At 34.6% G+C, this 27962-nt stretch overlaps 6 protein-coding genes across 6 annotated transcripts; all 6 read left to right on the top strand.

Annotated features, from left to right (window-relative positions):
- Nucleotides 1–878: 878 nt before the first annotated feature.
- Nucleotides 879–4985, top strand: MONOS_15339 (uncharacterized protein; the record flags this gene model as incomplete). Its single annotated transcript, XM_067868208.1, has 1 exon — nucleotides 879–4985. The coding sequence occupies one exon, from the start codon at nucleotides 879–881 to the stop codon at nucleotides 4983–4985; it is 4107 nt and encodes a 1368-aa protein (XP_067721206.1).
- Nucleotides 4986–7785: 2800 nt separating this feature from the next.
- Nucleotides 7786–12018, top strand: MONOS_15775 (uncharacterized protein; the record flags this gene model as incomplete). The annotated part of the gene is made up of 3 exons (XM_067868671.1): nucleotides 7786–9679; nucleotides 9931–11400; nucleotides 11831–12018. 2 exons carry the CDS (start codon nucleotides 7786–7788, stop codon nucleotides 11277–11279), a joined length of 3243 nt encoding a protein of 1080 aa, XP_067721205.1. The 3' UTR covers nucleotides 11280–11400; nucleotides 11831–12018.
- A 918-nt stretch (nucleotides 12019–12936) lies between these two features.
- MONOS_15776 (putative glycogen synthase kinase 3) lies at nucleotides 12937–17053 on the top strand (the record flags this gene model as incomplete). Its single annotated transcript, XM_067868672.1, has 9 exons — nucleotides 12937–13129; nucleotides 13185–13342; nucleotides 13412–13495; nucleotides 13587–13773; nucleotides 13907–13961; nucleotides 14130–14236; nucleotides 14476–14573; nucleotides 14883–14978; nucleotides 15506–17053. The coding sequence occupies 9 exons, from the start codon at nucleotides 12937–12939 to the stop codon at nucleotides 17051–17053; spliced, it is 2526 nt and encodes an 841-aa protein (XP_067721204.1).
- A 4010-nt stretch (nucleotides 17054–21063) lies between these two features.
- MONOS_15425 (uncharacterized protein) lies at nucleotides 21064–21804 on the top strand (the record flags this gene model as incomplete). The annotated part of the gene is made up of 1 exon (XM_067868300.1): nucleotides 21064–21804. One exon carries the CDS (start codon nucleotides 21064–21066, stop codon nucleotides 21802–21804), a length of 741 nt encoding a protein of 246 aa, XP_067721203.1.
- A 421-nt stretch (nucleotides 21805–22225) lies between these two features.
- Nucleotides 22226–22477, top strand: MONOS_15424 (uncharacterized protein; the record flags this gene model as incomplete). The annotated part of the gene is made up of 1 exon (XM_067868299.1): nucleotides 22226–22477. The coding sequence occupies one exon, from the start codon at nucleotides 22226–22228 to the stop codon at nucleotides 22475–22477; it is 252 nt and encodes an 83-aa protein (XP_067721202.1).
- A 1091-nt stretch (nucleotides 22478–23568) lies between these two features.
- On the top strand, nucleotides 23569–25213 carry MONOS_15423 (uncharacterized protein; the record flags this gene model as incomplete). The annotated part of the gene is made up of 6 exons (XM_067868298.1): nucleotides 23569–24310; nucleotides 24355–24566; nucleotides 24642–24785; nucleotides 24870–24922; nucleotides 24976–25100; nucleotides 25205–25213. The coding sequence occupies exons 1-6, from the start codon at nucleotides 23744–23746 to the stop codon at nucleotides 25211–25213; spliced, it is 1110 nt and encodes a 369-aa protein (XP_067721201.1). The 5' UTR covers nucleotides 23569–23743.
- Nucleotides 25214–27962: the final 2749 nt, after the last annotated feature.

The following is a 27962-nucleotide window of genomic DNA, read 5'->3' as shown; positions in this document are numbered from 1 at the left end:
GATGTGTGGATGATGTGGATATGGTTCAAGTTGTTGAGAGACGCAGGCACATTTGAAGGTGTCAATGAGAAGAGGAAAGAGAGAGGACGAACGCACCAGAGTGCACCGATTCAAGATTTGTGGGAGAGAAAGTGGAAAAGCACTTGCTTGAAGGCAGAATCAACAACGAAGAGAAACTGATGGCCAAACACAACCCAAGAGAGGAAGCTGGGATGGAAGAAAATGAAAAAATGGGAAGCTCCATCATCAGGAAAATCGATTCTGCTTCAACATATGAAGCGCTGTCTTTCCCGAGAAAATGGGATGAATGTCATCGCGAAGAAGATCGGGGCGAGTGAATAGCAATGGGCCAATGAGAATAGTTTCACGCCTCTCCAAAGCCTCAGTTGCCCTCATTCGCTGGGAAAACAGCACCACATAAGCTTTGATCTTCCTTTTCAAAAAAAAATCCCTTCTCGTGAAACACAAATGAAAGAATCAAATGAAAAAGTTGCTTTGGGGATTCTTGTTTTGTTGCAATTTTTGTTTTGAAGCAACTGTTTCGATTCATTTTCTTTGAATGAATGATTTGTTGTAATTATTTTTGTGTGTGTGAAACATACAAAAAGTGGAAGGAAAAATATTTCGGAATAAAAATGGAATATTATTCGTCGACACAAAAATATGTCTCTTTTTCTTCTTACTCAAACAGCAGAAAATATGTTGTTTTTTCTTTCTGATGTGCATTCCGAAATGCGAAAACTGCAACCCCAGGAAGAAAAAAATATCTGGAGCATGGCGCAGTTTTTCCGAGACGAAGCGTTTCAAAAGATTGTTTGGAACAAGAACATTTTTGATAATTATTTTCTTTTTGTTGATCAACAACCAATTGTCTTTCTATGAAAATGTTTTTGACTTTGATTCTCGCGAACTGTCTGTTTGCCAGTTGTCCCGCTCCGCAGCGCGATAACAAAAATCGGTCAAATGCATTTTCCGATGGCTGTCCCGAGGCAGCTGTTGATGCCGTTTTTGTTTCTGAAAAAGGAGACGATTCGAAGCAGAACTGTGGAAGTGAAGCAGATCCGTGCAAAACAATTGCGAAAGGGATTGAGCTGCTTGGGGAAGGCCCTGGAGATAAGTCCGTCAAAATTGTTGATTCCGCTGAAATTCCATACGGTTTTCAGTTTTTGAAAGATTTCAGCCTTGGGATAGCAGCAGCATCGAAGCAGGGCGCGGGCAAAACACTTGATTTTGAATTGGATGGCATTGTTGCGAAAGGGAAGTCCCACATGGTGAATGAGAAAACACTGACGCTGGAACATTTGATGTTTAATCTTATTCCATTCAAAACTGATAAGCTATCAAAGGAAGCAGAAGCCTCTTCCGCGGTGATTCTTTCTAGGGGCGTTGGCGGAGCCTTGACGATAAGGCATGTCGGAATATGTTTTCAAAAATGGACAGATGAATATGCGCCATTTTCGATATTGAGAATAACAGAAGGAAAATTGTCAATTGATGGATTTCATTGGGGTTACTTGGGGTATTACTATCTTTCTAGTGCGGCCATCCTGCACATATCCGAAGATGTTGCTGTTCAAAAATTGAAGAGTCTTCAAATGGACCATGCAAAGCTTGAAAAAGAATGTGCCCTGGAACTTCGGTCTTCGTTCACGCTGGAAGGAAGCCACTTTGGCTCTGTTGAGAGGGCAAATGCAGGGCCAGCGCTGCTCGAAGCGAAAAGTGGGGCAGACAAAAAAGTGGCGATTACTATATCTGAATGCAAGATATCTTCGATGCAATCGCAGAAATCAGAAAATGGTGGCTGCATCTATTTTGAGATGATGCACCCGGAGAGTGAACTGAACATTGTCGATACAATATTTGATTGGGGAAGGGCTGTTCGTGGGGGAGGGGCGATGATTGGTGCGATGAAAGGGAAAGTGAAGTTGGAAAATGTGGAGTTTCGCAGCTGTGAGGCAGCTGCCGATGGAGGAGGGCTGGTGATACGTGATCTGACGCAGATGGCAGGATTTGAATGCAGAAACGGCACATTTCGGGGATGCAAGGCAAAGACAGGCGGAGGGATGGCAATACATTTGGGAGAAGAGACAAGGCTGATCGACGAAATTTTGTTCAAAAACTGTTTCTTCAGTGACAACTCAGCAGGACAGTGCGGAAATGATCTTGCGCTGTGCAGTGAAGGAGACGTTGAAATGAGCCGAACGCCTTTTGATGCAGATTCCTTCAGCGTGACGAAAGACCATCGAGTTGGAGCGATAAAGAAAGATGGAGCAATTGTATTTTATGAGGACTGGCTGCGCTTTGACACACTGGATATCGATGTCGATGGAGAAAACGGAGAAGACAGCGCGGAATGCGGCAGAAGGGGGAAAATGGCTTGCAAGACGATGAAGCAGGCTCTGTTGAACTGCCTGGCAGGCAGAGCATTTACTGTGTATGCAGCAGAAGACGGCAACAAATACGACGCCGAGCCAATAATGATTGAAGAAAGGTCGGCCAAAGTTGCAAACAGAAAAGACAACGTGATCAGCATCACAACAGTGCTGGACGAAGCGAAGGCGCATCCGGGCGAGGGGCTGTTTAATGTGCGGCAAAATGCGAATTTTGGGCTGTACAGAGCAGATGTGCAAGTGGACACAACGAGACAGAGCGGGAGAGACAATGGCCTGTTTGTGTGTGATGGAGACAGGGCGTGTGCTGACATCTACCGAGTGAATATCTCGTGCACCGATTCTCAACAGATTCTAAACTGTGTGCTGATCGAATGCAAAATGGGAACTCTATACATGAACGAAGTCTTTATCTCTCATTTCACATCTTCTTTTGCGCTCGTCTTGGTGGAAGCTGGGGAATATGTTGATTTGATAAGATTGAGCATGGACACGGTCTCCACGATGAGTACAGCACAGTCAATTGTTACTATTTTGGCGGGGTGCAGGCAACTGAGCTTTAACGATGGAAAGTTTTCTAACTGCAGATCGACGGAACATCGACTGGGAGGAGTGCTGCATTTGGAGATTGGGAATGGGAATTATTACAGCTTTTACGGTGCTGAATTCAAAAATTGCTCGTGCAAAGGTGCGCAAATGACTTCAGATGGACAGGGGTTGATGCTGAACGAAGAGTCGAAAGGCGGAGCGATGTTTATTCGAGTTGGCGATGAAATCACAGGAGCAGTGAATTTGAGATTGAACGGGATGAGATTTAGTGAGTGCTGGGCAGACCGAGGAGAGCTTGTGTATCTTTCGTTTCCGAGCGGAAGGAAGCAGATAAAAGAGGAGTTGTTTGAATTTGAGATGGAAGAGATATATGGAAAAGCGAATCTGATGCTTTTGGAAGAAAGGAAAGGGGGAGAGGCGAATGTTGTTGATCTTCTGAGCGACGAAGCGAACAGACTGCCTTACCATTCTCAGAATATTTATGTTGGAGGAGCGAAGGCGAGCGACGACAAGGTCTGTGGAGCAAAAGAAAGACCGTGCGATCTGCTCAGCACCGCCATCGAGCATGGAATCCATGTTAAAGTTATGACGATGCATGTGATTGGAAGAGTTTTCGTAAACGAGCCGTTTTTGATTGACGAGTTTGTCACGCTGACTTCTGCATCTGTCCCTTCATCTGAGTGGGAACAGGGATCAGGCACAACTTGGAAGATGTTGTCAGGCGCAGAGAAGAATCGGGGCATCCTTCGAATTGGGGCGAATATGAAAGCGGAGGAGTCGACAGCTGTGTTTTATATGGACAATTGTTATCTGAAGTTTGAGCACATTGACATGGAGTATCCGGATGCGGTTGAGGGGGATGCGCTGGATGTGATCTGTTCGAAAAGCTTCTTGAAAATAACAGATGTTGTCTTCAGGCCGTGGTACACCGGGTTGAAAGGAGAAAATGTGAAAGGGGGAGAAGGAAGAGCGCTTCCGTACAGGCTGATAGTGTTCGGGCATAGATGGGAAACATTCACGCAGCTGGTCATTTACGGGAGAAACGGAAACATCACAAGCAGCAAGCAGCACAAGGAATGGAAAGATGGGAAAGAAGGAGAGGAGAAGAGGAGCAGTGTTTTGAGATTGGAGGAGCCATTTGCAAGCAGGGATGGGATGAATGGAGTTGGAGAAGAGGAAAGCCAGCTGTGTTTGTGGGATTGTGGATTGGTTTGTCTGCAGGAAGAATCTTTTGTGGAGATGGAGGACAGCAGGTTTGTGGACATCGGCGAAGGAGCGATTTATGGAACGCAATCGTGTCTGAGCTTGAACAACTGCAGCTTTGTGAACAATCACCCGATTGGGAAGGATTGGGAGAAGTTTGCATCGCTGCGGAACAACATTCGATTTCTGGAAAAAGAGAGAGAGAAGCCGCTTTTCATCAACAGCCTGGCTGCTGGGAGCGATGGATTGGAGGGAAGGCCATTTGGGATGCTTGTGGAGGTGGAGGTGGGTGGGCGTGCGGCAGAAAATATGGACTCGTATTTCTTCAGTCCTGTTTTGAAGAATGCAACGATGATCAAAAAGGCGAAGGAGACAGCAGAGCAAGGAAAAGGCGGGAAAATCGAGTCAGACGAAGGAGCACGCGCTGTGATTCAGGGGTGCTATCTGTTTCCGTGTGGACTTACAGTCGAAGCATCGAAGAAAAGAGTGGGGGGAAGGAAGGAGTGGATTGAATGCCCTGTTTCTGAGTATGTGAACGAGACAGAGATGAGAGTGGAGATTCCATCATCGCTGCTGGATGGCGACGAGTACACATCGTTGGTTTGCCGGCTGAGATACCCGAGCGGAATATCCGAAGGAGAGAAAAGGAGCACAGAGTATATCACTCTGGCGAAGCAGAAGAAAGAAGATCCGAAGAAGCTGACAACAGCGCAGCTGGTGGCAGTCATTGTGTCTGTGAGTGTGTGCTCAGTTGCTGCAGTTGTGGGGGTTGTAATTGTTGCCTGTGTGGTGAGAAAGAGGAAGCGAAGGCAATACAAGCGGATTGCGGATGAGAAGAATTAGCAAGGAGCATTGGAAATGGGATTTATTGGTGGATCGTTCTGATTATTTCAACTTTTTTCTTTCTTTCTTTTTTTCTTTCTTTCATTCTTTGTTTTGAAATGTTTTTCCACTTGTTTGAAGAGTGGTGGAAAAAGATTAAAAAAATACTTTTGATTTTAGATTTTTTTTTCAATGCAATTATTTTGATTTTTTAGAATAATTTCCATCAAGCGATAACTGTTGAGTGTGTTGTTTCTGTTTCAATTGTCTTTTCATTTATCTTTTTTATTTTCTCTCTCTTTTTTTTCCTTCTCTTGATTTTGAGATATTTCGAAAAAGAAAGGTTTGTTCGTGAAAGTTAGTTATTTCATGACTGTTATCGTTGTGGTTGTGGAAATTCTTCAGAGTGTTTGATATTTTTGTTCAGCATTTGATTTGTGCATCAGCCAGTATTTGTAATTATATTTATCTATTTCTGTTATTTGCTTTGTTCGATGAAATTTCTTGTGAGGCTCTTTTGCAAAAAAGAATTGGATTTATTGGCTTTTGACTTTGAGAAGTTGGGAGCGTTTCCAGCATGTTTTTGACATTTTTGTTGCAGATGAAAGAGAGCAACAATCTGTTTTTGAATTTTTTTATTCCCCTTTTCCTCAATTTCTCAATTGTTTTAATTTGTTTATTTGTTTGTTTGTGTTGTTTTGAGTGCTTTGTTTTTTGTTCATGTACTTCCATAAAGTGATTATTATTATTATTTTTTTAATTGGGACACAAGTTTATCTCAGCCTCAAGTTTTGTTATGTTGGGGGAAAAAATATTATTTTCGAAGCTTTCAAATGCATTTTTTGATTTCAACAAATGGCTGAAACAAAATAATGATAAAGAAATGGGCATTTCAAATACATAATTTTTGCAGCATTTTGATGTTGATTTCTTCAAAAAGAGTTTTCAAATAAAAAACAAATTCGATTAAGAAAGCTTAATTTCAAAATCTCTGATTTTTCATATTCATGTTCAAATACTTATTTCATTTTTTTTTTTCTTTTTCTTTCTTTTTCTTTTTGGTTGTTGCTGTTGTTGAATTTCCAATGAAATATCTCAATTTTTTTGAAAAGTTCCTTTTGTCAAATTTTCAGGTGAATATTTGATAAAAATATTCAGTTTTCATTTTCATCTGAAAATTTCACAAAAGGAACTTTTCAAATCAATTTTTGACATCAAACAATCAATAATGAAAAACGGAAAGATTGTTGAAGAATGTGAAAAAAGAGAAACGAGAAACGCAGTTGACAGAATCTCCCAGCATGATCATTGAAATCTAAGTTCTTGTTATGCTTTCTATTTGAAACTTTATTCATTACGAAAATTCATTTTTTCTTGATTTGAACTACAAATTGCACAAAAAATACCGGGCAAGATCGATTTCTCAATAACTGCAAGAGGGATAATTCTGTTTGACTTTCCTCAAAATTCAACTCATCAACACTAACTCATTTGATATTCAAATCTTTCAAAACAGCTTCATTTGTGCTCAGAGAAAATAATTATTGAAATCCCGGAGAAATAGGATTTTGAGTTTCTCCGAGATTTCAATCATTAATTATTTCTGAGCACAAACGAAGCTGTTTTGAAAGTCTCGTGTTTCAAATGAGTTTGCATTGATGAGATATATTTTGTGGAAAGTGAAACAGAATTATTTATCTTGCAGTTATTGAGAAATTGATCTTGCCCGGTATTCTTTGCACAATCTGTATTACTGACAAACATGCTATTCAAACATCAAATCGATTATATTTGATAAATGGAGAGAAATGAAAACCGTTCAAAAAATGAGTTCTGAAAACTAATTAATAACATTTTAAAAAAAAAGTCAAAAGAGAAATTTGTGCAATCAAGAAAAACATTCTGTTAATAAAGCACAAGCAAATTATTGATAATTGAAATAAAACAGAAAATTCAGAACTTTTTTAAAAGAATTAATTTATGACAAAAATCTTTTCACAATCATTACATAATGAAGTGTTTGTTTTGAAAAAGTTTCATTGAATTCAAACTTCTTTTTTTTTTAGAAAAAATTGAAATATATTTAGAGATGTTAAAAATAAGCCTAGGTCCAAGTGAAAATATAATCCAATGATATAATCTGAATCTTACAAAACAATTTATTCTTTCAATATTATAAAATAGTTTAACTTTTTTTGAAGATGAAACAAACACTCGCATGCATATCCACACAAAAGAGAAAAACGGACTGATTAATGATTCAGCTTTTCAGGACAACACAGAGGTTTGAAATACACGAAAAATATTGAATGAATATAAATATATATATGGAAGATTAATTTTGAAATCATATTTTTTTGAACAAAAAATACGATTTGATAATATCGTTTTAAATATTGATAAATGGACACAGAATAGTGATAAATCCTATAAAGACAATCTTTGTATTCCATTTTCATCAAATATTGGCTTTTGACACAATTGAAATGATTTCATCATTTCAAAGATTAATTGATTCTCTTTGACAATGAATTATCTATATTATCAGCGTCCCGAAAAAAGTTATGATTTCAAAAATAATCACCTATATATATATATATATATAATTTCAAAAAAAATCAAATTGCTAAAATATAGATATAAACAAATAAACAAAAAAAAAATCAATTATAAAAAAATTGAGAATAAATTTATTAAAAAAATATAAAAACGGGAAACATTGATAAATAAATATAATAAATAATTAAATAAATAAACAGTATGTTTAATAATTATTTTTCACCTTTCGATCAAAAATCTAATTATTAAGAGATTAATCGGAATGAACATTTTATTTTTTCTTGTTTTAAATTCTCTTAGTGTTTTATCACAAGAAAATGAGGATTTCAAAGATGTATATGTTAAAATAAAAACTGAAGGAACATGTGAAACTGAAAATTCACCTTGCAATTCCTTGGCAAAAGCGGTTAAACTTCAGAATCAGGACGTGGGAATAGAACACAAAATACACATTATAGAAAAGATTGACGTGGAGCCACAAATTAGTTGGGCATATGAGAATCCTGGAGTTACGCTTCTTTCAAATTCAAAAAAAGATAATGCTGTGATAAATTTTCCTGAAGATATTGTTCTTCCGGATACTGGAGTTGCAGTCTTTAGAATAACAACTATCATAACCTTTGAAAGAATACAGTTTGATTTTCCTCCTGAATTTACAGGCAATGGACAGAAACCGATCAGATTGATTGCTTCAAATATTGACTCAATAACTCTAACTTCCTGCTCATTCAATTGCGTCAAAGAATGTCAGATAGATATTGCATTTTGCTTGTTGTTTGCTGCAAAAGGAAAAGCTATTTTGCATGATATTACATTTCAACCTGAAAATGCAATCTCATTTGAAGGAGATATCTTTTCATTTAATACAGCCGAAACAACAATTGAAGAAATGAAAGTTTCAAATATAAAAGGTCAAATTGCCCTTATTACAGCAAATGGAGGTACAATGAAGCTTTCATCTTGCCAATTCGACGGAATTGAATGCACTGATCAAAATCCTTCTATTCTGAATGAAGAATTAACTTTGGATAATTTCGATTTATCAATCACTGGTTGCACTTTTTCTAATTGCGTTTCAGATAAAGGAACAGCAGGTGGGGTTATTGGAGTTCAAACTGCAATTGGTTCTTTGATAACATTGAACATTGAAGATTGTAGCTTTGACACGTGTTCTGGAGTGAGCCGTGGGGGAGCTGTCTGTGTGATAGGAACTGCGAAATCAAGCGTCGAATTGACGGGCACCTCATTCTCATCGTGCACGCTGACGAAGGCAGAGGAGGAGCAAGAGACATTGGGAGGAGCGGTGTATTTGATGCTGCACAGCAACGGAGAGGATGATCAGGAGAAGCTGGCGGTGCACTTTGCGCGCTGCACGTTCAGCGACAACGAGGCAGACAGCGGCGCCGACCTGTTTGTGGGCTGCTGGCAAGGGCTCGGCACGTTTCCAGATGATGCGATTGAGATGGATCTGTCAGACATCTACGGCACAGAAGGGCTCATCGTTGTGGAGAAGGAAAGCGAAGAGAATGGACAAGGGAAGAAGCAGATGGTGAATGGAGGTGAAGGCAGCAGCAACTCTGCGGCAAATGCGAAAGAAAGATACGACTTGCTGGCAGGGGAGCATGCGGTGCCGTATCGAGGGCTGACGGTGCTGTGTGGAGATGGCGGAGAAGGCGAGGCAGAAGACAGCGAGTTTTGCGGGTGGAGAGGGAAGCCGTGCAAAAGTGTTGAGTATGCGCTGAACAATGTGTTTGTCAGCGAAGATAGCCCGACGATTGGCATCATTGGCGGAGCGCAGGTGAAAGACGGGTGCGTCAGGATGAGCGAGGGATATGGTGTGTCAGGGGTGAATGGAGCTGGAAGATATTCATCTTTGTCATCATCATCTTTTTCATCAACTTCTTCTTCTTCTTCTTCTTCAACTTCTTCCTCCTCCTCTTCTTCTTTCATTGCATCCTGCTATCCACCCTCACTCACTGAGAATCCATTGGACACCATTGAGATTCTGCCTTCAGTCCAAAGCAATGACGAAGAGCTGACTGGAGTGTTTTCCATTGAAGGCTCATCCAGTTTCGTGTCTGTCACAATCAGATACCCTCTCAAATTCGATCAGAAACAGCTGCCTATCTTCTGTGCAATGAGCGATGATCCTGATGGTATGTTAGTTATTGTGAAAATCTTTTCTTTTCTTTTCTTTTCATTTAATTAAAAAATAAATATTATTCACATATTTTCTTTTATTTTTGGAATTTTCAAATTTATATATATGTTTTTCTGTGTATCATTTATTATTTGAATTTTTATTTCCTTATTCCTTATTCTTATTTTTTTGTTATTTCTCATTTATTTATTTATTCTTATTTTTTAATTAATTAATTAATTTATTTTATTTAATTTATTTTTCCAGTTGAAGTCCAGCTCTCCTTTGACCATGTGTGTCTTCTCCCAGTTGCCGAAGGAGCAGAAAAGGAGAAGATTTCACTGCCTTTCCGATTGATTAAGCTGTTCCAGGGCTCATTCACAGCTGATTCTTCTGTGATATCTGGGGCATTGCACCATGTGGAAGGCACTGAAATAGAAAATAGAGAAGAAGAAGAAGAAGAAGGAGGAGAAAGAGAAAGAGAAGAAGAAGAAGAAGATGATGATGATGATGAAACCATCTGCCAGATAACCACGCCAGTGCTGTCATTCAATGGAACCAACCTGGAGCTGACGAATGTGTCTGTGGTCAATGCGATGGAAGGGGCGATGGAGCTGCTGGAAGAAGGGAGTGCGTCTTTTGACGATGTCCTTTTCAGAAACAACAAGGCCATGGAGCAGAAATACCCAACACTGATGCGAAATATCAAGTGCAGGGGAAGTTTGACACCGATTGATGCGTCTTCGAATGATGGAATGTTAAGAAGAAGAAGAGGAGCTAGAAATGCAAAGAATATCAAAAATTCAATGAAATCACAACACAATCATCATTTCTCCAATGGGCAAGACATTTCCTCCATCTTCATCATGGCAAACAGTTTTCTTCCTTTGTCAGATGGATATGCAGACAGCATGCCTTTCTTCTTAGACAACAGCGGCTGTAATGTGTCTGGCAAAGCAGTGGAAGGCAAGGAATCTCTGATGTTTGTGCCTATCTTGAAGAAAGTGGAGATTGTGGATCCGAAGAATGCGATGGCGAAAATAGAGAAGGAGAAGGAGAAAGAGAAGGAGAAAGAAATGAAATCTTCTTTGATTTCTTCTTCTTCTTCCTCTTCCTCTTCCTTTTCTTCTTCTTCTTCATTTTCTCTTCCAAACGACGAAAACACGATTCAGCTGTCAATAACTGGTCGGTTCTTCTTCCCGTGCAATATTTCCTTTGAGATCGGGAAACAGAAAGATGAAGTGAATCGAGATTGGAAGGAGCTGTTTGCAGTGCAGATGGTGTCAGATGAGAAAGTGATTGGAAATGTGTCAGCGACTGATTTGAACATGGCAGATGATGATGATGCCGTGGTTGTGCGGGTGAAAGTGTGGGACGAAGACAAAAAAGGAAAAAAAAGAGAGCAGTTTCATGTGACGGAGGCGAATGTGCTGTTGAGGAACGAAGAGAAAGTGAAGAAAGCGAGTGAGCCGAAGAAAGACAAGATGAAGTTTGGGGCGGTGGTTGGTGTGGCTGTTGGGGTGAGTGTGGCTGTGGTGTGCTGTGTGGCTGGGATAAGTGTGTGTGCGATTGTGATGCTGAGGAAGAGGCAGAAGGCGTATGTGACTTTGGAGTAAAAATGAAAAAATGAACAATAAGGGTTAATAAATAATATAATAATAATAATATAATAATACCATAATTTAATAATACAATAACATCAACAATAATAATTCTAACATTATTAAATTGAAAGAGGTTTGGATTTTAAATTTTTATTTTATTTTCCCCCCCCCCCCCCTTCTCTATGTGTTCTTTCTTTTTTCTCTTCATCCTTCTTTTTAAGCTTTTTCTTTCGTCTTCTCTCAAATTTTCATAAAGTTATTATGTAATCTTTCCATCTTTCTCTTTTTCTTTTTCTTTCTCTTTCTCTTTCTCTTTCTCTTTCTCTTTCTTTCTTTCTCTTTCTCTTTCTCTTTCTATCTCTTTCTGTTTTCCTCTCATTCTCTCTCTTTCTCTTTCTCTCTATCTATCTATCTATCTATCTCTCTCTCTCTCTCTCTCTCTCTCTCTCTCTCTCTCTCTCTCTCTCTCTCTCTCTCTATCTATCTATCTATCTATCTATCTCTCTCTCTGTTTTTTTTTTTTTTTTTTTTTTTTTTTTTCTGAACGTTTTTATTGCTCAAAGTAACTATCAGAAATAATAATTATTTTTTTTGTTTCTTTTTTTTTAAATTTTTTTTTTTACTTTCTTCATTTTTAATGAGCCTTCTATCTATTTCTAAACACGTCGTATTGATCATTTCCATATCTCCCTGAGCAATTTCTGTTTTGTTACAAACTTTGTCTCTTTTGCTTTCCAGCTAATAATGATAATGCAATTCACTTTCATCCATTATATCAACTTTTTTTTTTTTTAAAACATAACCATTTTGGAACAAAATGAACATTTTTTCAAAATACGATAAATGAAATCCGATTTATTATTTCTTATATCCAATGAATACACTTTTCGTTAATTGATGCAAGTGATTAATGATTAAACAAATATTTTTTCGTTGATCAAAAATGATAGTTGTTTTTGATATATTTTTTGGAATTTTTGGATCAAAAGTTTTTTAGGAAAAAAAGTTTTCATTACAAATTTGAAAATTTTATGTGATTTTAACAAATAATTTTAAACAGTATGAATTTTAATTGAAGTTTATGCACATGTTTGTAAAAGCACAATCGCAATATTTTTTGAATGAAAAAGTTTTGTTTTTTTTGTTCAATTAGCGTTGATGCAAAAGAAAATATCATTATCTGACAATTTGAGAACTTTTACATGTTCTTCTCATTAACATTACTAATGAAACAGTTTTATTAAGAAAATATATATTGAATTTTAAAAGGAGTATTTTATGATTAATTCAATTTTCTCATCTTTTTTATCTGATTCTAGCATTTATGTATTATAATAATATATAGGAAAAGGATTATTCCATACAAGAAAAAATTTTGCAATTTTGTGTTTATTTCATGAAAAACTAACAGAAAATTTTTTTTATTTTTCGAAATTCACTTCTTAAAGAATTTTATAAATATGAAACATCTGACGTATTATCTCATTTTTTTTATATGTTTAATATTAAAAACGATTTTATCGAAAAAAAGAGTGTAACAAATATTTTTTAAACGTTCTTTGATCTGAGTCCCTTTGTTTTGTGAATAGAGTATTGGAGTTTAAGATCTAAACGGTTTGAGTGTTTTCACAATTAATTTGAAGCTTAATGAAGATAAACTTGAAATAGGATGTCTACACAACATATTTCAGCAGCGGCCCATCTTCCACCTTTAAAGGCAACGACAAATGATGAACAAACTGACCATCATTCTCTAATGAGCATTACACTTCCTAAATCACCAACATCCGGACAACCTATGACAATACAACGCAAAAAATCGCTTCGAGAAATTAGAAGGGCACTTGCAAACATTGATAACGGTTTGCTTACGAGATCTTACTTAAAATGTTGAAATTTTTGATTTTCTGCTTTCAGAAGAGGAAGAACCCGTAATTGTGAGCGACAAAGATATTGGATATGTTGGAGAAAAAGTTGTAGGAAATGGAAGTTTTGGAATTGTCTTTAAGGCTGCTCTCCAAGGAACTGGAGAAATTGTTGCAATCAAGCGTGTATTGCACGATAGAAAATTTAAGGTGATGTGGCATTGCTTTGCTATTAACTTATTTTTTTCACTTTCATTTTTAACCTGTTTATTTTTAAAGAACCGTGAACTTCAAGTCATGAGGCAACTTAATCATCCAAATTGCGTACTGTTGAAAACATTCTTTTACACAAGAGAAGGATCAGTATGGATTTTTTCCTAAACTTCCACAATTTAATGGAATTGATATTTTCATTTTCATTAAATATTTAAATTGTACTAAATAATTCAATTAGAGCGATAAAACATTCTTAAATATGGTTATGGAATATGTTCCACAAACAGTATACAGCGTTTGCAGATATTTTGTAAAGCAGCGAAAAACCATGCCATCGTTTTATGTGAGATTGTATTCCTATCAAATGATCAGAGGACTTGCTTATTTACATGGACTGGGCGTTTGCCACAGAGATATTAAGCCACGTTTGTGAAATTATTTATCTACGAGCTTTAAATTTTTATTTCTTGCCATAATTAATTATATATTTTTTTTTGTTGATTTTCTAATCTTTTTTTTAATATTGAATATGGAAATCTTCTTCTATTTCTTTATCAGAGAACATTCTTGTAAATCCAGCTACAGGTGTTGTGAAAGTTTGCGATTTTGGAAGGTTTGCAAAAACAATTATTTTTATTTCTTTACTGTTTCATTTTAAATTCTATTGATATTCTTCAATTTGTACGAAACCTTCTTTTTTTTTTAAAAAAAATAAAAATCTAATCATTTATGATATTTTCTTTTTTTCTAATTAAAATTTCATAATTTTCCAATCCAACAGCTCCAAAGTGCTTAAGCCAGGCGAGCCGTCAGTAGCATACATCTGCAGCAGATATTACAGAGCACCTGAGCTTGTGATGGGAGCAACGCTCTACGACACATCAATAGGTTTGTTAAATAAAGAGGAGGAAAAATAAAAAATAAAAATAAAAAATGATTTTATTAATGAAACAATAATTATGATAATGATTGTTATGTTTATTATTATGTTTATTATGTTTTCTAAATTACTTATAAAATTTATTTTTTATTCTTTCTTTCTTTTTCTTTTTTTTTGCTTTTCCCTTTTCCCTTTTCCCTTTAAACAATATAATCTTAATATTCATATTTTTAATAACCGACATTAGATATGTGGTCAATTGGGTGTGTGATTGCAGAGATGCTGATTGGAAGGCCAATATTCCCTGGTGACTCAGCTGTTGATCAGCTTGTGGAAATCATCAAGGTTTGCATTAATTAATAAATAAATAGAAAATAAATGAAAAGAATATATTATTATTATTATTATTATTATTATTATTTAATTAACTATTTTATTATTCATTTATTTGTTTTCAATTTTTTCCCTCTTCATTATTTCTGTTTATGTTCAATCTATTTCTTTCTTACTAATCTTACTTGATATATAACTATTATTTATAATATTCAATAAATAAAATAAATAATATAAAATAATAAATAAAATAAATAAAATAAATAAAATAAATAAAATAAATAATAAATAATAAATATAAATATTCATTACTATTATTAGGTATTAGGAACACCCTCAGCTGCCCAGCTGAAGGACATGCGTATTCAAGCACTCGACTTCTCTCTCCCTCTGGTGAAGCCTCGCCAGTGGTCAAAGGTCTGATTGAATTTATTTATTTATTTATTTATTTATTTATTTATTTATTTATTTATTTATTTATTTATTTATTTATTTATTTATTTATTTATTTATTTATTTATTTATTTATTTATTTATTTATTTATTATATATTTCAAATTATAATGTATTATTAATCAATATCATTTATCATATTATTTGTTTTGTTTTACATACTTTATTGTTTAATGGATTAAAACAATATCTTTTTCATTAATGATCAAAACTTGACCTTTGCAATGACCGCTCCTCTTCTTCTACGTGTTACATATATACCTATTCCTTTCTGATTCCCAATGGCCATTCATATTTATTCCTGAATATATATAATTTATCTATCTATCTATCTATCTATCTATCTATCTATATACAAATACTTATTTTTCCCCCACAATTTCCAATCTCTCAATCAATAACACCCCTTTCCCCTCCTTTCTCTCTTCATCCACCTTCTTCTCTTCCCTCTATTTCCGCTCTTCCTTCTCTCCCTCCCTCTTCCCTCTCAGATGTTCCACCCTTCCGTCGACCGCCTCGCCATCGACCTCGTCTCCCGCCTTCTTGTTTATTCCCCCTCCCAGCGCCTCACCGCCCTCGCAGCTCTTTCGCACCCGTATTTTGCAGATCTCAGAGACACGTCCTGCAATGCTACGATGCCAGATGGGACCCCCATGCCTGGCTTGTTTGATTTTGACTGCAGCGATGGGATAGAGCTAGAGATGGATGCAGAACAGTATTTGAGAGTGGCAAAGGAGCATCAGCATCCGCTGGAGAAGGAGAGGGAGAAGGAGAGAGAAAGAGAAGGAGGAAGAGAAAGAGAAAGAGAAAGAGAAAGAGAAAGAGAAAGAGAAAGAGGGGAAGACATAAGAGATATTAGGGAAATTCGTGTTCCTTCGCCAAAAAGAGACAGTTTTCTGCATTCGTCTCAAATGCAAAGTGTTTCACAAGGAAATATTGCTTCTTCTTCCTCAGCTAACATAACGTCTTCTTCTTCTTCTTCTTCCTCTTCTTCTTCCTCTTCTTCCCAATCAGCATCATCAGGTTTATTAAACCCATCTTTGTCGTCTTCTAATGCAATCAATAGCAATAACAGTTCTTCTGAATTTTCTTCTTCAATTCCTCAAAATTCTTCAGAAATTGTCTCAACAACCGCACCACCACCTCATCGTCCTCCTTCTTCTTCTCTTTCTTCTTCTTCTTCTTCTTCTCTTTCCACATCATCTTCACTTCCTCATCGCCGCCCTGTTTCCCTTGGCTCTCGTCTCCCTCCGCTTTCCATCCCCCCGTTCTCTGCACACACTCAGAAATCGCCGCATCACTCGCCTTCTGCTGCTTTGGTTAATTCTTCTTCTTCTTCTTCTTCATTTAATTCTTCTTCTTCTTCTCATAATACTGTTTCATTTAGCATTCCTTCTTCTTCTTCTGCTTCTGTTTCTTCTTCGTCTCTTCAAAGACCTTCTTCTTCTTCTTCCTCTTCCTCTTCCTCCTCCTCCTCTTCTTCTGCTCCTAATTTAAACACAGCTAATCTTTCGCTTCCTCCTCGTTCTCCCACACGCACCCTGCATCAAACGAGAACGAATCCATTGACTTCTTCTTCTTCTTCTTCTTCCTCTTCCTCCTCTTCCTCTTCCTTTTCCTCTTCCTCTTCCTCTTCTTCTTCCTCTGCATCTCAAATAAACCCCCCAAAATCTCCATCAAGAATTCTTCATTCTTCTTCTTCTTCTTCTTCCTCATTCAATGATGGCACATCTTTGCTTTCTGTTAAAAGATTAAGCCGTCCTTCTTCTACTGCTTCACACACGGTTCCTTCTTCTTCTTCTTCTTTGCCTTCTTCTTCTTCTTCTTCTTCTTCTTCTTCTTCTTCTTCTTCTTCTTCTTCTCAACCAACAACTGTGTTTGCAGCTGCTAGTTCAACTGCTACTACAATAGGAACATCTCAAACAAAGAATTCTTCTTCTTCTTCTTCTTCTTCAAATTCTTCTTCCTCCTCTTCTTCTTTGCCTTCTTCTTTGCCTTCTTCTTCTTCTCATCATAATGTATTGCCAACACATCAGTAAAAAAGTAAGTTATTGGATTATTATTAGATTGGAATTAGGGTATGGATTTATTTTTGATTAACAATTGGGAATGAGGAAGAGAAAGAGAAAGAGAAAGAGAAAGAGAAAAAAAATATTAGAAATTTTTTTGAATGAATGTTTGAATGTATTAATGTGTGAATGTATCAGTATTTATAATAAAATGGAATTTTATTAATAAATTGCATATGTTAATACATACATTCATACAAACTTATATTTGTTCATTTATTTATGTAAACGGATAATAACAAATGTATTCAAAAATATTTGTGTTTCATGTCTTCATCATCTGTTATAATCTTTAATTTTGATTGCCATTTTTTTGTCCTTTTAAGGCTTTTAAACTTTTTTGTATTCTAATCATTTGATTCATTTCTTAATTTTCTTTTATATTCTTTAAAAATTCTTTGGTATTCTTAATGTTATTCTTCATCGTCTTCTTCTTCTTCTTCATTTTCTCTCATCAATTTGCGTTCTTTCAGTTTTCAATTTCATCTGCATTTATTTATTTTCATCATCATCATCCATATTCATCAATATCACCTTCAAATTCATCAACATCTTCTTCTTCTTCTCTTCTTCTTCTTCTTCACCTACATCATAAACATCAAAATCATCATCACATTTTTCTTTATTTGTTTCTTTCTTCTTCTTCTTCTTCTTCCACAACTTCTTTATTTTTGCGTGTTTTTCAGTTAAATTTAAGTTATTTCTCTTTCTCTTTCTCTTTCTCTTCTTCTTCTTCCTCTTTCTCTTTCTCTCTTTCTCTTTCTCCATGTGTGTGTGAATCAGTCACATATCTCAACCATGCAAATGCTATCGATTACTCAAAAGTCCAATCATCATCATAATCATAATCATTCAAAAAGGGGAAGGAATTCTATGAAATCTGCAATAAACACATAAATACGTGAATATATCACAATTATTATTATTATTATTATTATTATTATTATGGCAATAATAGAAATGATCAATACATAACAAAAACACATAGCAATTTAATACGACACAAAGAAATGGAATTATGGAGAATTGAAATGGAAATCTAAGAAATTTTTTAATAGAAAAAGAATGAATTCGAATGGTGTTAAAATTAGCTGAACAAGAAAGGGAAAGCAATGAAAAAGAAAGGGAAGTAAATGAATTTTGATAAAATTGCTTGGCATTGGAAGAATGTTAAGTGTAATTTTTTATTTTTTAGCTGTATTTGTATTTGTGTGTGTTTGTGTGTGTTTGTGTGTGTTTGTGTGTGTTTGTGTGTGTGTGTGATAGAGAAATGTATTTGTTATGTTGATGGATTTCATTGATTTCCTTGTTATTATTATTATTAATATTATTATTGCTTCATGTTGTTACTAAAATCATAATAATAATAATAATAATTGTTATTGTTAATACAGCTATTGTTACGAACACAATAAGAACCATTATAGTTATCATTGTAATTCTAATCATCATTGCTTATATCTTTCTATCAATTTCTTATTCAAATTGAATTTGTGGTTGTGTTTTTTTTTTTTCCAATGACTTTTGTGATTCAATGAATGAAATACAGAAATGTGTGTGTGTGTGTGTGTGTTTGTTGTTGTTATTTGACTTTTGATATCGATTTTAAGCTATTTTGCAGAGAAGTTGAAGAATTATTTCAAAAATTGGTATTTTCCCTATAAGTTATTCGGTTCTTTTATTCGGTTCTTTTTCTTTTTCTTTTTCTTTTTCTTTTTCTTTTTCTTTTTCTTTTTCTTTTTCTCTTTTTCTTTTTCTCTTTTTCTTTTTCTTTTTCTTTCTCTTTTTCTTTCTTTTGTGTATTCTTTTTTTATCTTCTTTTTTTTTTTTCCATCTTTTTTTCCTCATCTTTCCTCTTTCCTTTTTTTCTTTTTTCTTTGTTTATTTTTTCGAAATAAAGTTTTTCTTTGTAAAAAAGTTATTTTTGTGATTGATGAATAGTTCATCGAAGTTAATTTCTTTTCTTTTCTTTTCTTCTTCTTCTCTTCTTCTCTTCTCTTTTTATTCTTTTCGTTTCTTTTTCATTTTCTCTATCTTTTTCTCTCTTATTTCCTTTCTTTCATAAATATTCTTGACATTTTGTTATTCTCTTGTTTATTTTTCTTTTCTTTTCTTTTTTCATTTTTCTTATTTTATTTCATTCTTTTTCACTCATTTTTCTTTTTCTTCTTTTTCTTTTTCTTTTTCTTCTTCTTTTTTTTGAATCAAAATTGTTGTTTTGTTCAAACTGATAGCAAAAAGGAATAAAAATTGTGAAAGGTTGTTTTTGAATGTTTGGTGATATTTGAAAGGCTTTCTTTCCAGCATCTGCTTTATTCAATTTATTATGATTCATTTTTTGATTTTAAATAGAATTTTTCCTCCTCTTTCTTTCTTTTTATTTTTCTTTTTAATTTTTTCTTATTTCCTTTTTATTTTTTTTCAGTCATTTTTCAAATAACATATACCTTTTTTCTTTCTTTCTTTCTTTCTTTTTCCTTTTTTTTTTTAATCCTTTTCAATTTTTTGCATCGCATCAGAACAAATTTCCTTTTCTCAGTTTGTCAGCACCCTTTCGTTTGATTCTCAATGTTTATCATTTTGTCTATTGCATTTTGGAAAAAAGAAAAGAAAAGAAAAGATAATTTTTTTCCCCTCTAAGCTTTGTAATTCTATAACTTGTTTATCTTAGTTTTTCATGAACTTGTTGGAAAAAAAAAATAAAGTGTTTTTTCATTTTCTATTCTGCTAGTAAGAATATCCCTTTCTCCACCTAAATTTTTTTGCATTTCTTAATGCGGGTGCGATAATGTTTGAAGTGACTTTGAAAGAATAGTATTAATTTTATTTTTTATTTATTTATTTTTTTTTTTAAAGTTGTATTCTGTTTTAACTCGTACTCTGTGCTCATTTAGACTTTTATTTTACCATTTCCCCCCCAACATCTTTTCTACAAATATTCAAATTTCAATTTATAAAATCTATTTCTAATAGATGGTATTGGAATAAGAAAATTTTATTGAAATAAAAATAATAATTCGAATAATCAGAGTTTATTCCAGATAACACCAGTTTATTCGAATAAAAAAAAATTATTCCAGAAAGACCAAGTTTATTCCAATTAATCCCTCAACAAAAATTTTTATGATCCTTTTTGTCAATTCGAATGTGGTGAAAAATCAGAACATATTTAGTCAAATAAACGATATTTATTCGTGAGAGTTCAATTCCGAAAATTTATGTTTAATAGTTATGGTCATAAATCAAAAAATGATTATCTGAAAATTCGTGCCAAAGGATTGGAGATCGAATGGAATGGCAATAAATTCTGCAAAACCTTTAAAATGATATTTATCAAAAAATGAATTGAAGTGATGATATGCAATATTTGAAGGGTTTCACACAATGAAAGAAGAAGCGTTGAGAAAGCGAGGAAGGGAAGAGCAATGCATTAATTATTCGGAGAATTAATTCGCAGAATTGTTTTTAATTTGACATACAAATTAGTTTGCGAAAAAGGACTTCTTCACCGGAATAATAAGATTTGAAAATCTTTGTTGGAACAGTAAACAGTAAAGGAGAAGCGCGTGTGTGTTTCAGCGCTCATTCACTGGACGATCACTTTCAAATACTGTTGGAGGAGGAATGTATTGCTACGGTGTTCAAGCTGCGTTTAAAATGAGGATCATCCAGTTTATTTCATGTTAAGCATTAAGAGAAGGCGGAGGTTTGTTCTTAAAACCAGAAAAAACAGAAAAGCTCGGCAATGGAACTTATTGCTATTTTTTGTTCTTTCACGAATGCAGATGCAGAGATGCAACCAATCCATACGGGCATGATGTTGAATATGTCGATTCATACAATCTGTATTTGGGTTCAGGAAATCCATTTCATGAATGTTTCGCAACGAATAGTGCGACAAGAGAGCGTTCAACCAACATTATAACGGAAACAATTGGGTGTATCAGCATTCAAAAAAGAAGGATTGGCTAAAGGAAGGGATGAAAGATAGATATGTCGGGGTGAGTGGGGATGACACAAGCAATCTGTGTGGGATGAGTGAGGCAGCACCTTGCAAGACCGTGGGGCATGCAGTGGGGTCGAGCATGGCGCAGCTGAGCTTGACAATCACGTTGCTGGGTGGGAGGCATGTGAGCGAAGGGGCGACGATCAGTGTTGGGGAAAAGAAGATAATAATAACAGGGAGAGGGAAGACAGTGAGTGTGATTGGGACGAGTGCGCTTTCTTCGCCTGCAACTACTCTGTTTAGCGTATCTTCTGGCCAACTGGATGTGGAGCGTATAGGAATCGATCACAATGCAACAAGAAGCTCATCGCCGAGTGTGTTTGCGGTATCACTCTGGAAACAGCAGGAAACGTGCAGCAATCGAGCTCAGCTTTACGTTCATCTCCAATCTACCATTATACTCATTTGTGCAGCATTCTCTTATCCTCTGACATCTGTTCGGTCTCGCTCAGATTTCGTGGACAGGACAAGACAGACACTTCTTTCAGCAGCCAAAGATGGAAAATCTGGTTTTACTCAGTCCCCACAGATTTCTCTGTTGTCTTCGAAGTCGCACTGTTCCTCCCCCGCCTCCTCGCCTTCTTCTTCTTCATCTCCTCCTCCTCCTCCTCCTTTTCCTTTTCCTTTTCCTTCTTCTCCTTCTCATTCTTCTCCTTCTCATTCTTCAACATCTTCCTCTTTTTCTCCTTCTTCTTTTTCTTCTGCTACTTCTTAATCTTCGTATTCTTCTTCTTCTGTTATTTATCCTTTTCCACCAATTTCCCCATCTTCAACTTCGTCATTGTCTTCTTCATCAATTCCTTCTCCAACTTTTTCGATGCCATTATCACTTTCTTTGCATTGGATCGGAATATCGACCTTCTGATTAATTAAAGCTGTTCAATCGGAAGCACAGACAAATTGAACCAAATATTAATTCATTCTCTTTTTATTTTCTCAACATCATCATAATCGTTATTAATGCCTTTAATTGTTTCGCTAAAAATGCATCAGAACCGTTTTCCTCTTCCACAGAGGCGCATTCCGCTCTGTTTCAGCACTTCGGCTGTGCTGAATGTGTGAATAGGAATGGAAGGGATAATGGGAGTTGGAGGGAAAAGGAGCTTCAAGGCACATTGCGTTCATCTGCTCGCTTTATGACACCACCAAGAAGCGAAGAGAGAGGAGTTCAAGTTCAAATGGAAGAGGCAAAGAAGGCGGATTTCAGAAGCAAGTTAAGCGTGGAGACGAGGAAAGGGAGACAGCAGGAAGAGCCAAAGGCGAAGACGAAGAAGAAGGAGAAAGGCGAGTTTCGCACATCGCAAATTGTCTCTTTCGACACAAGACTTGCACATGCATCAACAGAAAGGAAGGGAAAGAGGAAGAGGGAGAGGATAATGAGGAGGTGAACAGAAGCAGATCTTTTACTCGTTCAACAGCACATTCTCATCTGCCCAGCTGCACACTCAAAACGACACAGCCTCATAGACATTTGCTACTCCTCCTTTTTCTCCCTTGCAACATTCACAATTGTCTTCCCCTTCTGTTCTAGTTGGAACTCCACAAAAGATGCTCACTCCTTCATCTCCTGCCACAGACTTCTCTTCACTTACGCAGAAGACCTTCCACATGACTAGCCCAATTTTTGCGTCTTTTTCGAACATTTCTTCTTCTTCCTCTCCTTCTTCTTCCTATCCTTTATTTTCCCAGCGAAACATTTCATTCAAAAAGTGTTGTCGTTGTGAAGATGTTTCAGTCAATGATAGCGCAAGAAATCAATTACAGTTGCGAAGAAAGCAAATTGTAGAAGATAGAGAGAATTCATTCCCTTGGTGCAAATGGAATAACTCAAAAACAACTGGAACAACATCATCTATAATTTATAGAGTTTCATGTGGAGGGGCGAATAACATGCATGGCCATGTATCTGGAACAATTTCAGCCAAATGAAGTTCATTTTGCAATTCGATATTGTTTTTGGTTTTTTTTTTCTGTTTGATCAAAAATGTGAAGAATAAACAGAAAAAGTGACAAAAAAAAAATTAACATACGTTGTGAAATGATAAATTATATTTTGCAGCAAACTACAGGTCTATTTTGAAAATTTTTATTATTTATGAATTGAAGAATATGATTTTTCATCATTCATTTTCAAAAAACAAAACAGAATTTTTTGATCCCAATACATTTCAACAAAATCTTGCAAATTAAATAGTTTTTTCCAAAATATAAGTGGAATAAATTTACATATAAATGCTTTTTAAGAATGTGATTCAAGTGAATATTTTTGAAAACCACAATAAATTTTCGATGAATAAAGTTATTCCGAAAAGCCAGAGTTTATTCCAATTAATTTTTTTTATTCCAATAAAAATAATTTATTCCGAATAAACTTTGTTTATTTGAATAAGTTATTTTAATTCGAATAAAACCTTTCTATTCTCATTGTATCTAATATTTATTCGTCTGAACAATAAGCTTTCATAAAAAAAGTGCCCTTAATTATTTATAATCAATTAATTGCGAATGATATGCTCACTTAAATCCGATTAATCTTCATTTAGATCATGACAATAGAACCAAGGATATTTTTGGGAGCTTATTTATTGGTATTTACTGGTGAAATATTTTCACTTTTTTTGTTCATCTCTTGAAAGTTAACTTCAGTTTTATTCATGCAAAAGGATTTTCCACGAAAATACACCACTTCATTCGATTATTCACTTGAGTACCCATCATCACCGGAGCGAGTTACTCCATTTATAAAGACAGATTCATTTCCCAGCTCTCTATCCAAGAAATCATTTCCAATAAAGTCTCATGGTTCAACGAAGGAAGAATACGATTCTTTAAATCCATCCACAATAAAGGATGCTCATGAAATGCAAGAAACGAGCATCATTCACAAGACACCACTTCAGATAAAAAAGGAAAGTTCAAAGCCAAAACCACCAGTTGCATTTCATCCAATTCACACGGATTATTCCAGTTTTTTGGAAACCAACAAGCCATTTGATGACATTCCACATTCACTGAGCACTCCGTTGCTAAATCCGTTGATTTCAATGTTTGCTGATGATGGAAATTCATCATTTGCTTTATGCAAAAAAAATGAGGATTGCGAAAAAGGTCAATTTTGTAAGAAATATGGATCAAATGTTTGCTTTGATGAAGAAATAGATGGCAAATGCATTTTTCTTCCAACAGACATTAATTGCACAGAGGCAGCTCCACAAATTATAGTTTGCATTTATTCTTTTTTTCAGAAAAATTTATTAATTTTAAGTGTGGATGTGATGGGAAAGAATATCAAAGTATATGTGAAGCGAATATGATTGGTGTAAATGTCCATAGATATGGGAGCTGCACCGATGAAGATATCATAAATCTCCTTCCGATCAATGTTGTCCATGTTTCAGATTATCAGTTGAACATTAGCCATGTTAACGAAAATGGATGTGGTGTTGATATTGATTGCCCATCCGGTGCGTTTTGCTTGTATGTTTTTGATCATTTTAAAAGAATTTATTGATTTCTTTATGTGAAAAATTTAAAACTAAAACCAAATTCAAGAAAAGAAGATGGCCAATGCTCATTTGGATTTGGACATAGGCGGGATGGAGAATGCGTAATTTCACCCAAAGAGTGTAAATCTCACCTTTCACATGAAAGCGAGAGCAAAGCCACTGTCTGTGGATGCGATGGAAGGACATATTCGTTTGAATTATTTATTTCAGTTCAAAAATTTAATGTATTTCATTTGTTAAAATGTGAAATGAAATGTATAATCATTTCTAATAGTTCCAGATGTGAAGCAATGATGAATAGAATTTCGATAAAGCATAAAGGAAAATGTAATTAACTTTTTTAAAAAAAATTTTTTTTCTAAACGAGATTTTTTAAAAAGATATCCTCGATGCCGGGAATCGAACCCGGGTCACAAGAGTGAGAGTCTTATATCCTAACCGACTAGACTACATCGAGTTTGTTGTTTGGAATGAAATATGGTACATTGACGTTAAATTGGGAAAAGTTTTTTTGAATTTTTTTTCAGTTTTTTCTTCATTTCATGAATGTGAACTTAATATATCTTTTCTCTATTTGTTTTTTTTTTTGTTTTGATTTAATAAACTAAGCCTGGGTGACGTAAAGAAAAAAGTTTGTCACGTCCGTCACCAGTTTTCCACCTCACAAAAAAAAAAAAAAAAAAAAAAAAAATATGACGGTGATATTTCAAAAGCAATAGAAAAAAAAATATACATAAAAGGATTCATTTGACATGTTTTTTAAAATTGTCGTATGATCAATATATCCCATTAAAATTAGTTATTTTAAAAAAATCAAATCATTCTTTTGTTCCATTCAAAAAAAGACGCAAAATCTCGATGGAATGAATTAACATTGGTATGATCATCGACAATTTTTGATTGTATTGTTTCAAAACATATCTTTCAACTATTTTTTGTTCTATAAAATAAAAGGTTGTTGAGTTGTCTTCAATTTGTTATGTTTTCGTGAAAGCACGGAAATTGAACACCACATGACAGTTATGCTGTGTCAATTTGTTGATATTTTTAATTTTTTATTCGTTGAAATCTCCATATTTATTTTTATTGCAGAAATGCCTTTTGAACGGGAAGATTGCGATGATGAAGATCATTAACAGAAAACTTAAGAAATAAATGAAATAATTGTGAAATAATTTAAAAGAATTGGTATCAATTTATTCTATCGATCTGTTCAACAATTTGAATAGAATTATTGAAGAAGAGAAATTTTCATTGAAAAATTCTTCTTGGCTGTTGAAGCGCAAGGGATTTTGCAGAATATTGAAAAAGTTATGGAATGAATGATTTGATTTTTCTATGTTGAAAGCGCAATTTTTGGAGATGATCATTGGTGAAGAAGAAAAAAGAAAGAAAAGGACGAAAAGCTTTTGATTGATCTGTGCGATTGCTGTCTTTTGCTTAACAACAAGTTCAATTCGAAATTTATATCAATAAGTGTGCCGCTAATTCAAAAAGCTGCTTTGAAGAAAGATTTATGCGAGGAGACTCAGAAAGAAGTGGAAATGACTTTGTTGGAATTGAGTAACATTACGCAGCGGAGAGTATGATCTGCAAATTGATAAATTTATTGAGTTGTTTTCGCTTCATTTATTGATATTTTTCTTTTATTTTTCTTATAGAAAATTCAACAAAAGCTGGACTTAAATGAAATCAAAGAAATCATCAAATACCATCAGAAACATCACAACCTGACACAACTCGCCTGTCAGTGTGCTTGGAACTTTTTGGTGTTCAGATTGAATGCTGACGGAAGCTTGGAAAAAGGCATCGTGAACGAGCTGCATTTTGCAAGAGAATCAGCAAGAGAATTGGAGGAGCTGAAAAGAAATATAGAAGGAAAGAGAAAGAAAACTGAGGAGGAGATTTTTTTAAAGAGATTGGAAAATATGTTGCTTTTGCACTTAATCCATTGCAATTTGTGGAACAAATTATTTGTTGGCCATTTTGGCTTTATTTTAAGTGTGTTTCGAGCATCGAGGGATAACCACAAAGATTTCAAAGAGAATTGCTTTTATGCATTTTTTTTGAAAAAAAAACATACAAAAGAGCTGTGAAGGTTGCTGAATTGCTGGAAAGTTAGTCCGTCGATTTAATTTTTGAGGAGATTCAGCAGTCAACATCGATATATTGATTGAAATTTCAAAGCTTGTTATTCAATTAAAAACTCTTCAAGACGATTGAAAGAAAAGGGGAAAGATGAAATAGAAGAAGTGAAAAAAGAGTGGAAAAGGAAGTGATAGAAAAAGATGGTATCAGAAAAAATCGATCGTGCTATCATAAGGTTTCACAGAATTTCGTTTTAGACAATTTCTTTTTATTATTTGCTTTCTGAATATAACGGAAATTATTCATTGAATATTTAAATAAATGAGATATGTTGAATATTGTTAATCTTTATCTATGTCTTCTCACAGTCTTTTTTTTCTTTTAAAGATCATGTCGCAATCCTATTTATATTTGTGTCTCTTTTTTTAAAAAAAGATAATATTTATTTTCCTTCATTTTGTTAATATGAATAATGATATATAAATAATTAATAAATAAAAAGTTTTTTAACATTCTCCTCGTTTATATGCTCAAAGTCTTTCATCTATCATCTTTTTTGAAAATCACTTTCATGAAAAAACAAATGATCGTTTATTAATCCATCGTTAAATGCAGTGTCTTTCATGATCCTTTCAGTTACCTGGCGTTCATCAAATTTCCTCACTTGTTTGTCAAAATTTACTATGATTTCAGTTCTCGTTATTAATAAAATAAAATTTGTGCGAGAAAAAACAAAGCAAGAGAAATACATGTTGGAATTTATTACGAACGTTTTTCCTTTAACTCCTGGAATGTCTCTCATCTATTGAAAACAACAAAAACTTAATTGAACTTTTCATCATTCTTTTCTTTTTTTATTTTTCTCTTTCGTCACTTTTAACAATTCAACTTTAAATCTATTTTTTTTCTTTTCTATCTTTAAATGTTACTCTGAGTTCATCTTTTGTCTTTCTGGTTCCTTTTCATTGGGGAATTCTTTCTTGAACGCACTTAGAAAATGTGAAGAAATGATCACCATCGGAACAATTTTTCGAAATGCAACAGTTTCAAAAGAAAAATCACATAACCTCAATTCTTATGTACTGCAAAGAAGAAATAAAACTTATGGATTCCGAGAACAAAGCAAAATGCAAAAGAATTACAAACATACATTCTCTTTCTCATTTTTTCTTTATGTTTATTCTCCGGAAGAATCACAATTGCACATTTTTCCACTTGATCGGAGTTGTTTCCAACTCGAAAATTCATCGTCAACCAACAGCATCAAAATCAAACGTTT

This window comes from Monocercomonoides exilis, assembly GCF_001643675.1.
Source record: "Monocercomonoides exilis strain PA203 chromosome Unknown scaffold48-729018, whole genome shotgun sequence".
In the NCBI taxonomy this organism is placed as follows: Eukaryota; Preaxostyla; order Oxymonadida; family Polymastigidae; genus Monocercomonoides; species Monocercomonoides exilis.
Note: the sequence above shows the minus strand (reverse complement) of the source record. Positions and strands in the feature narration are given on the sequence as shown.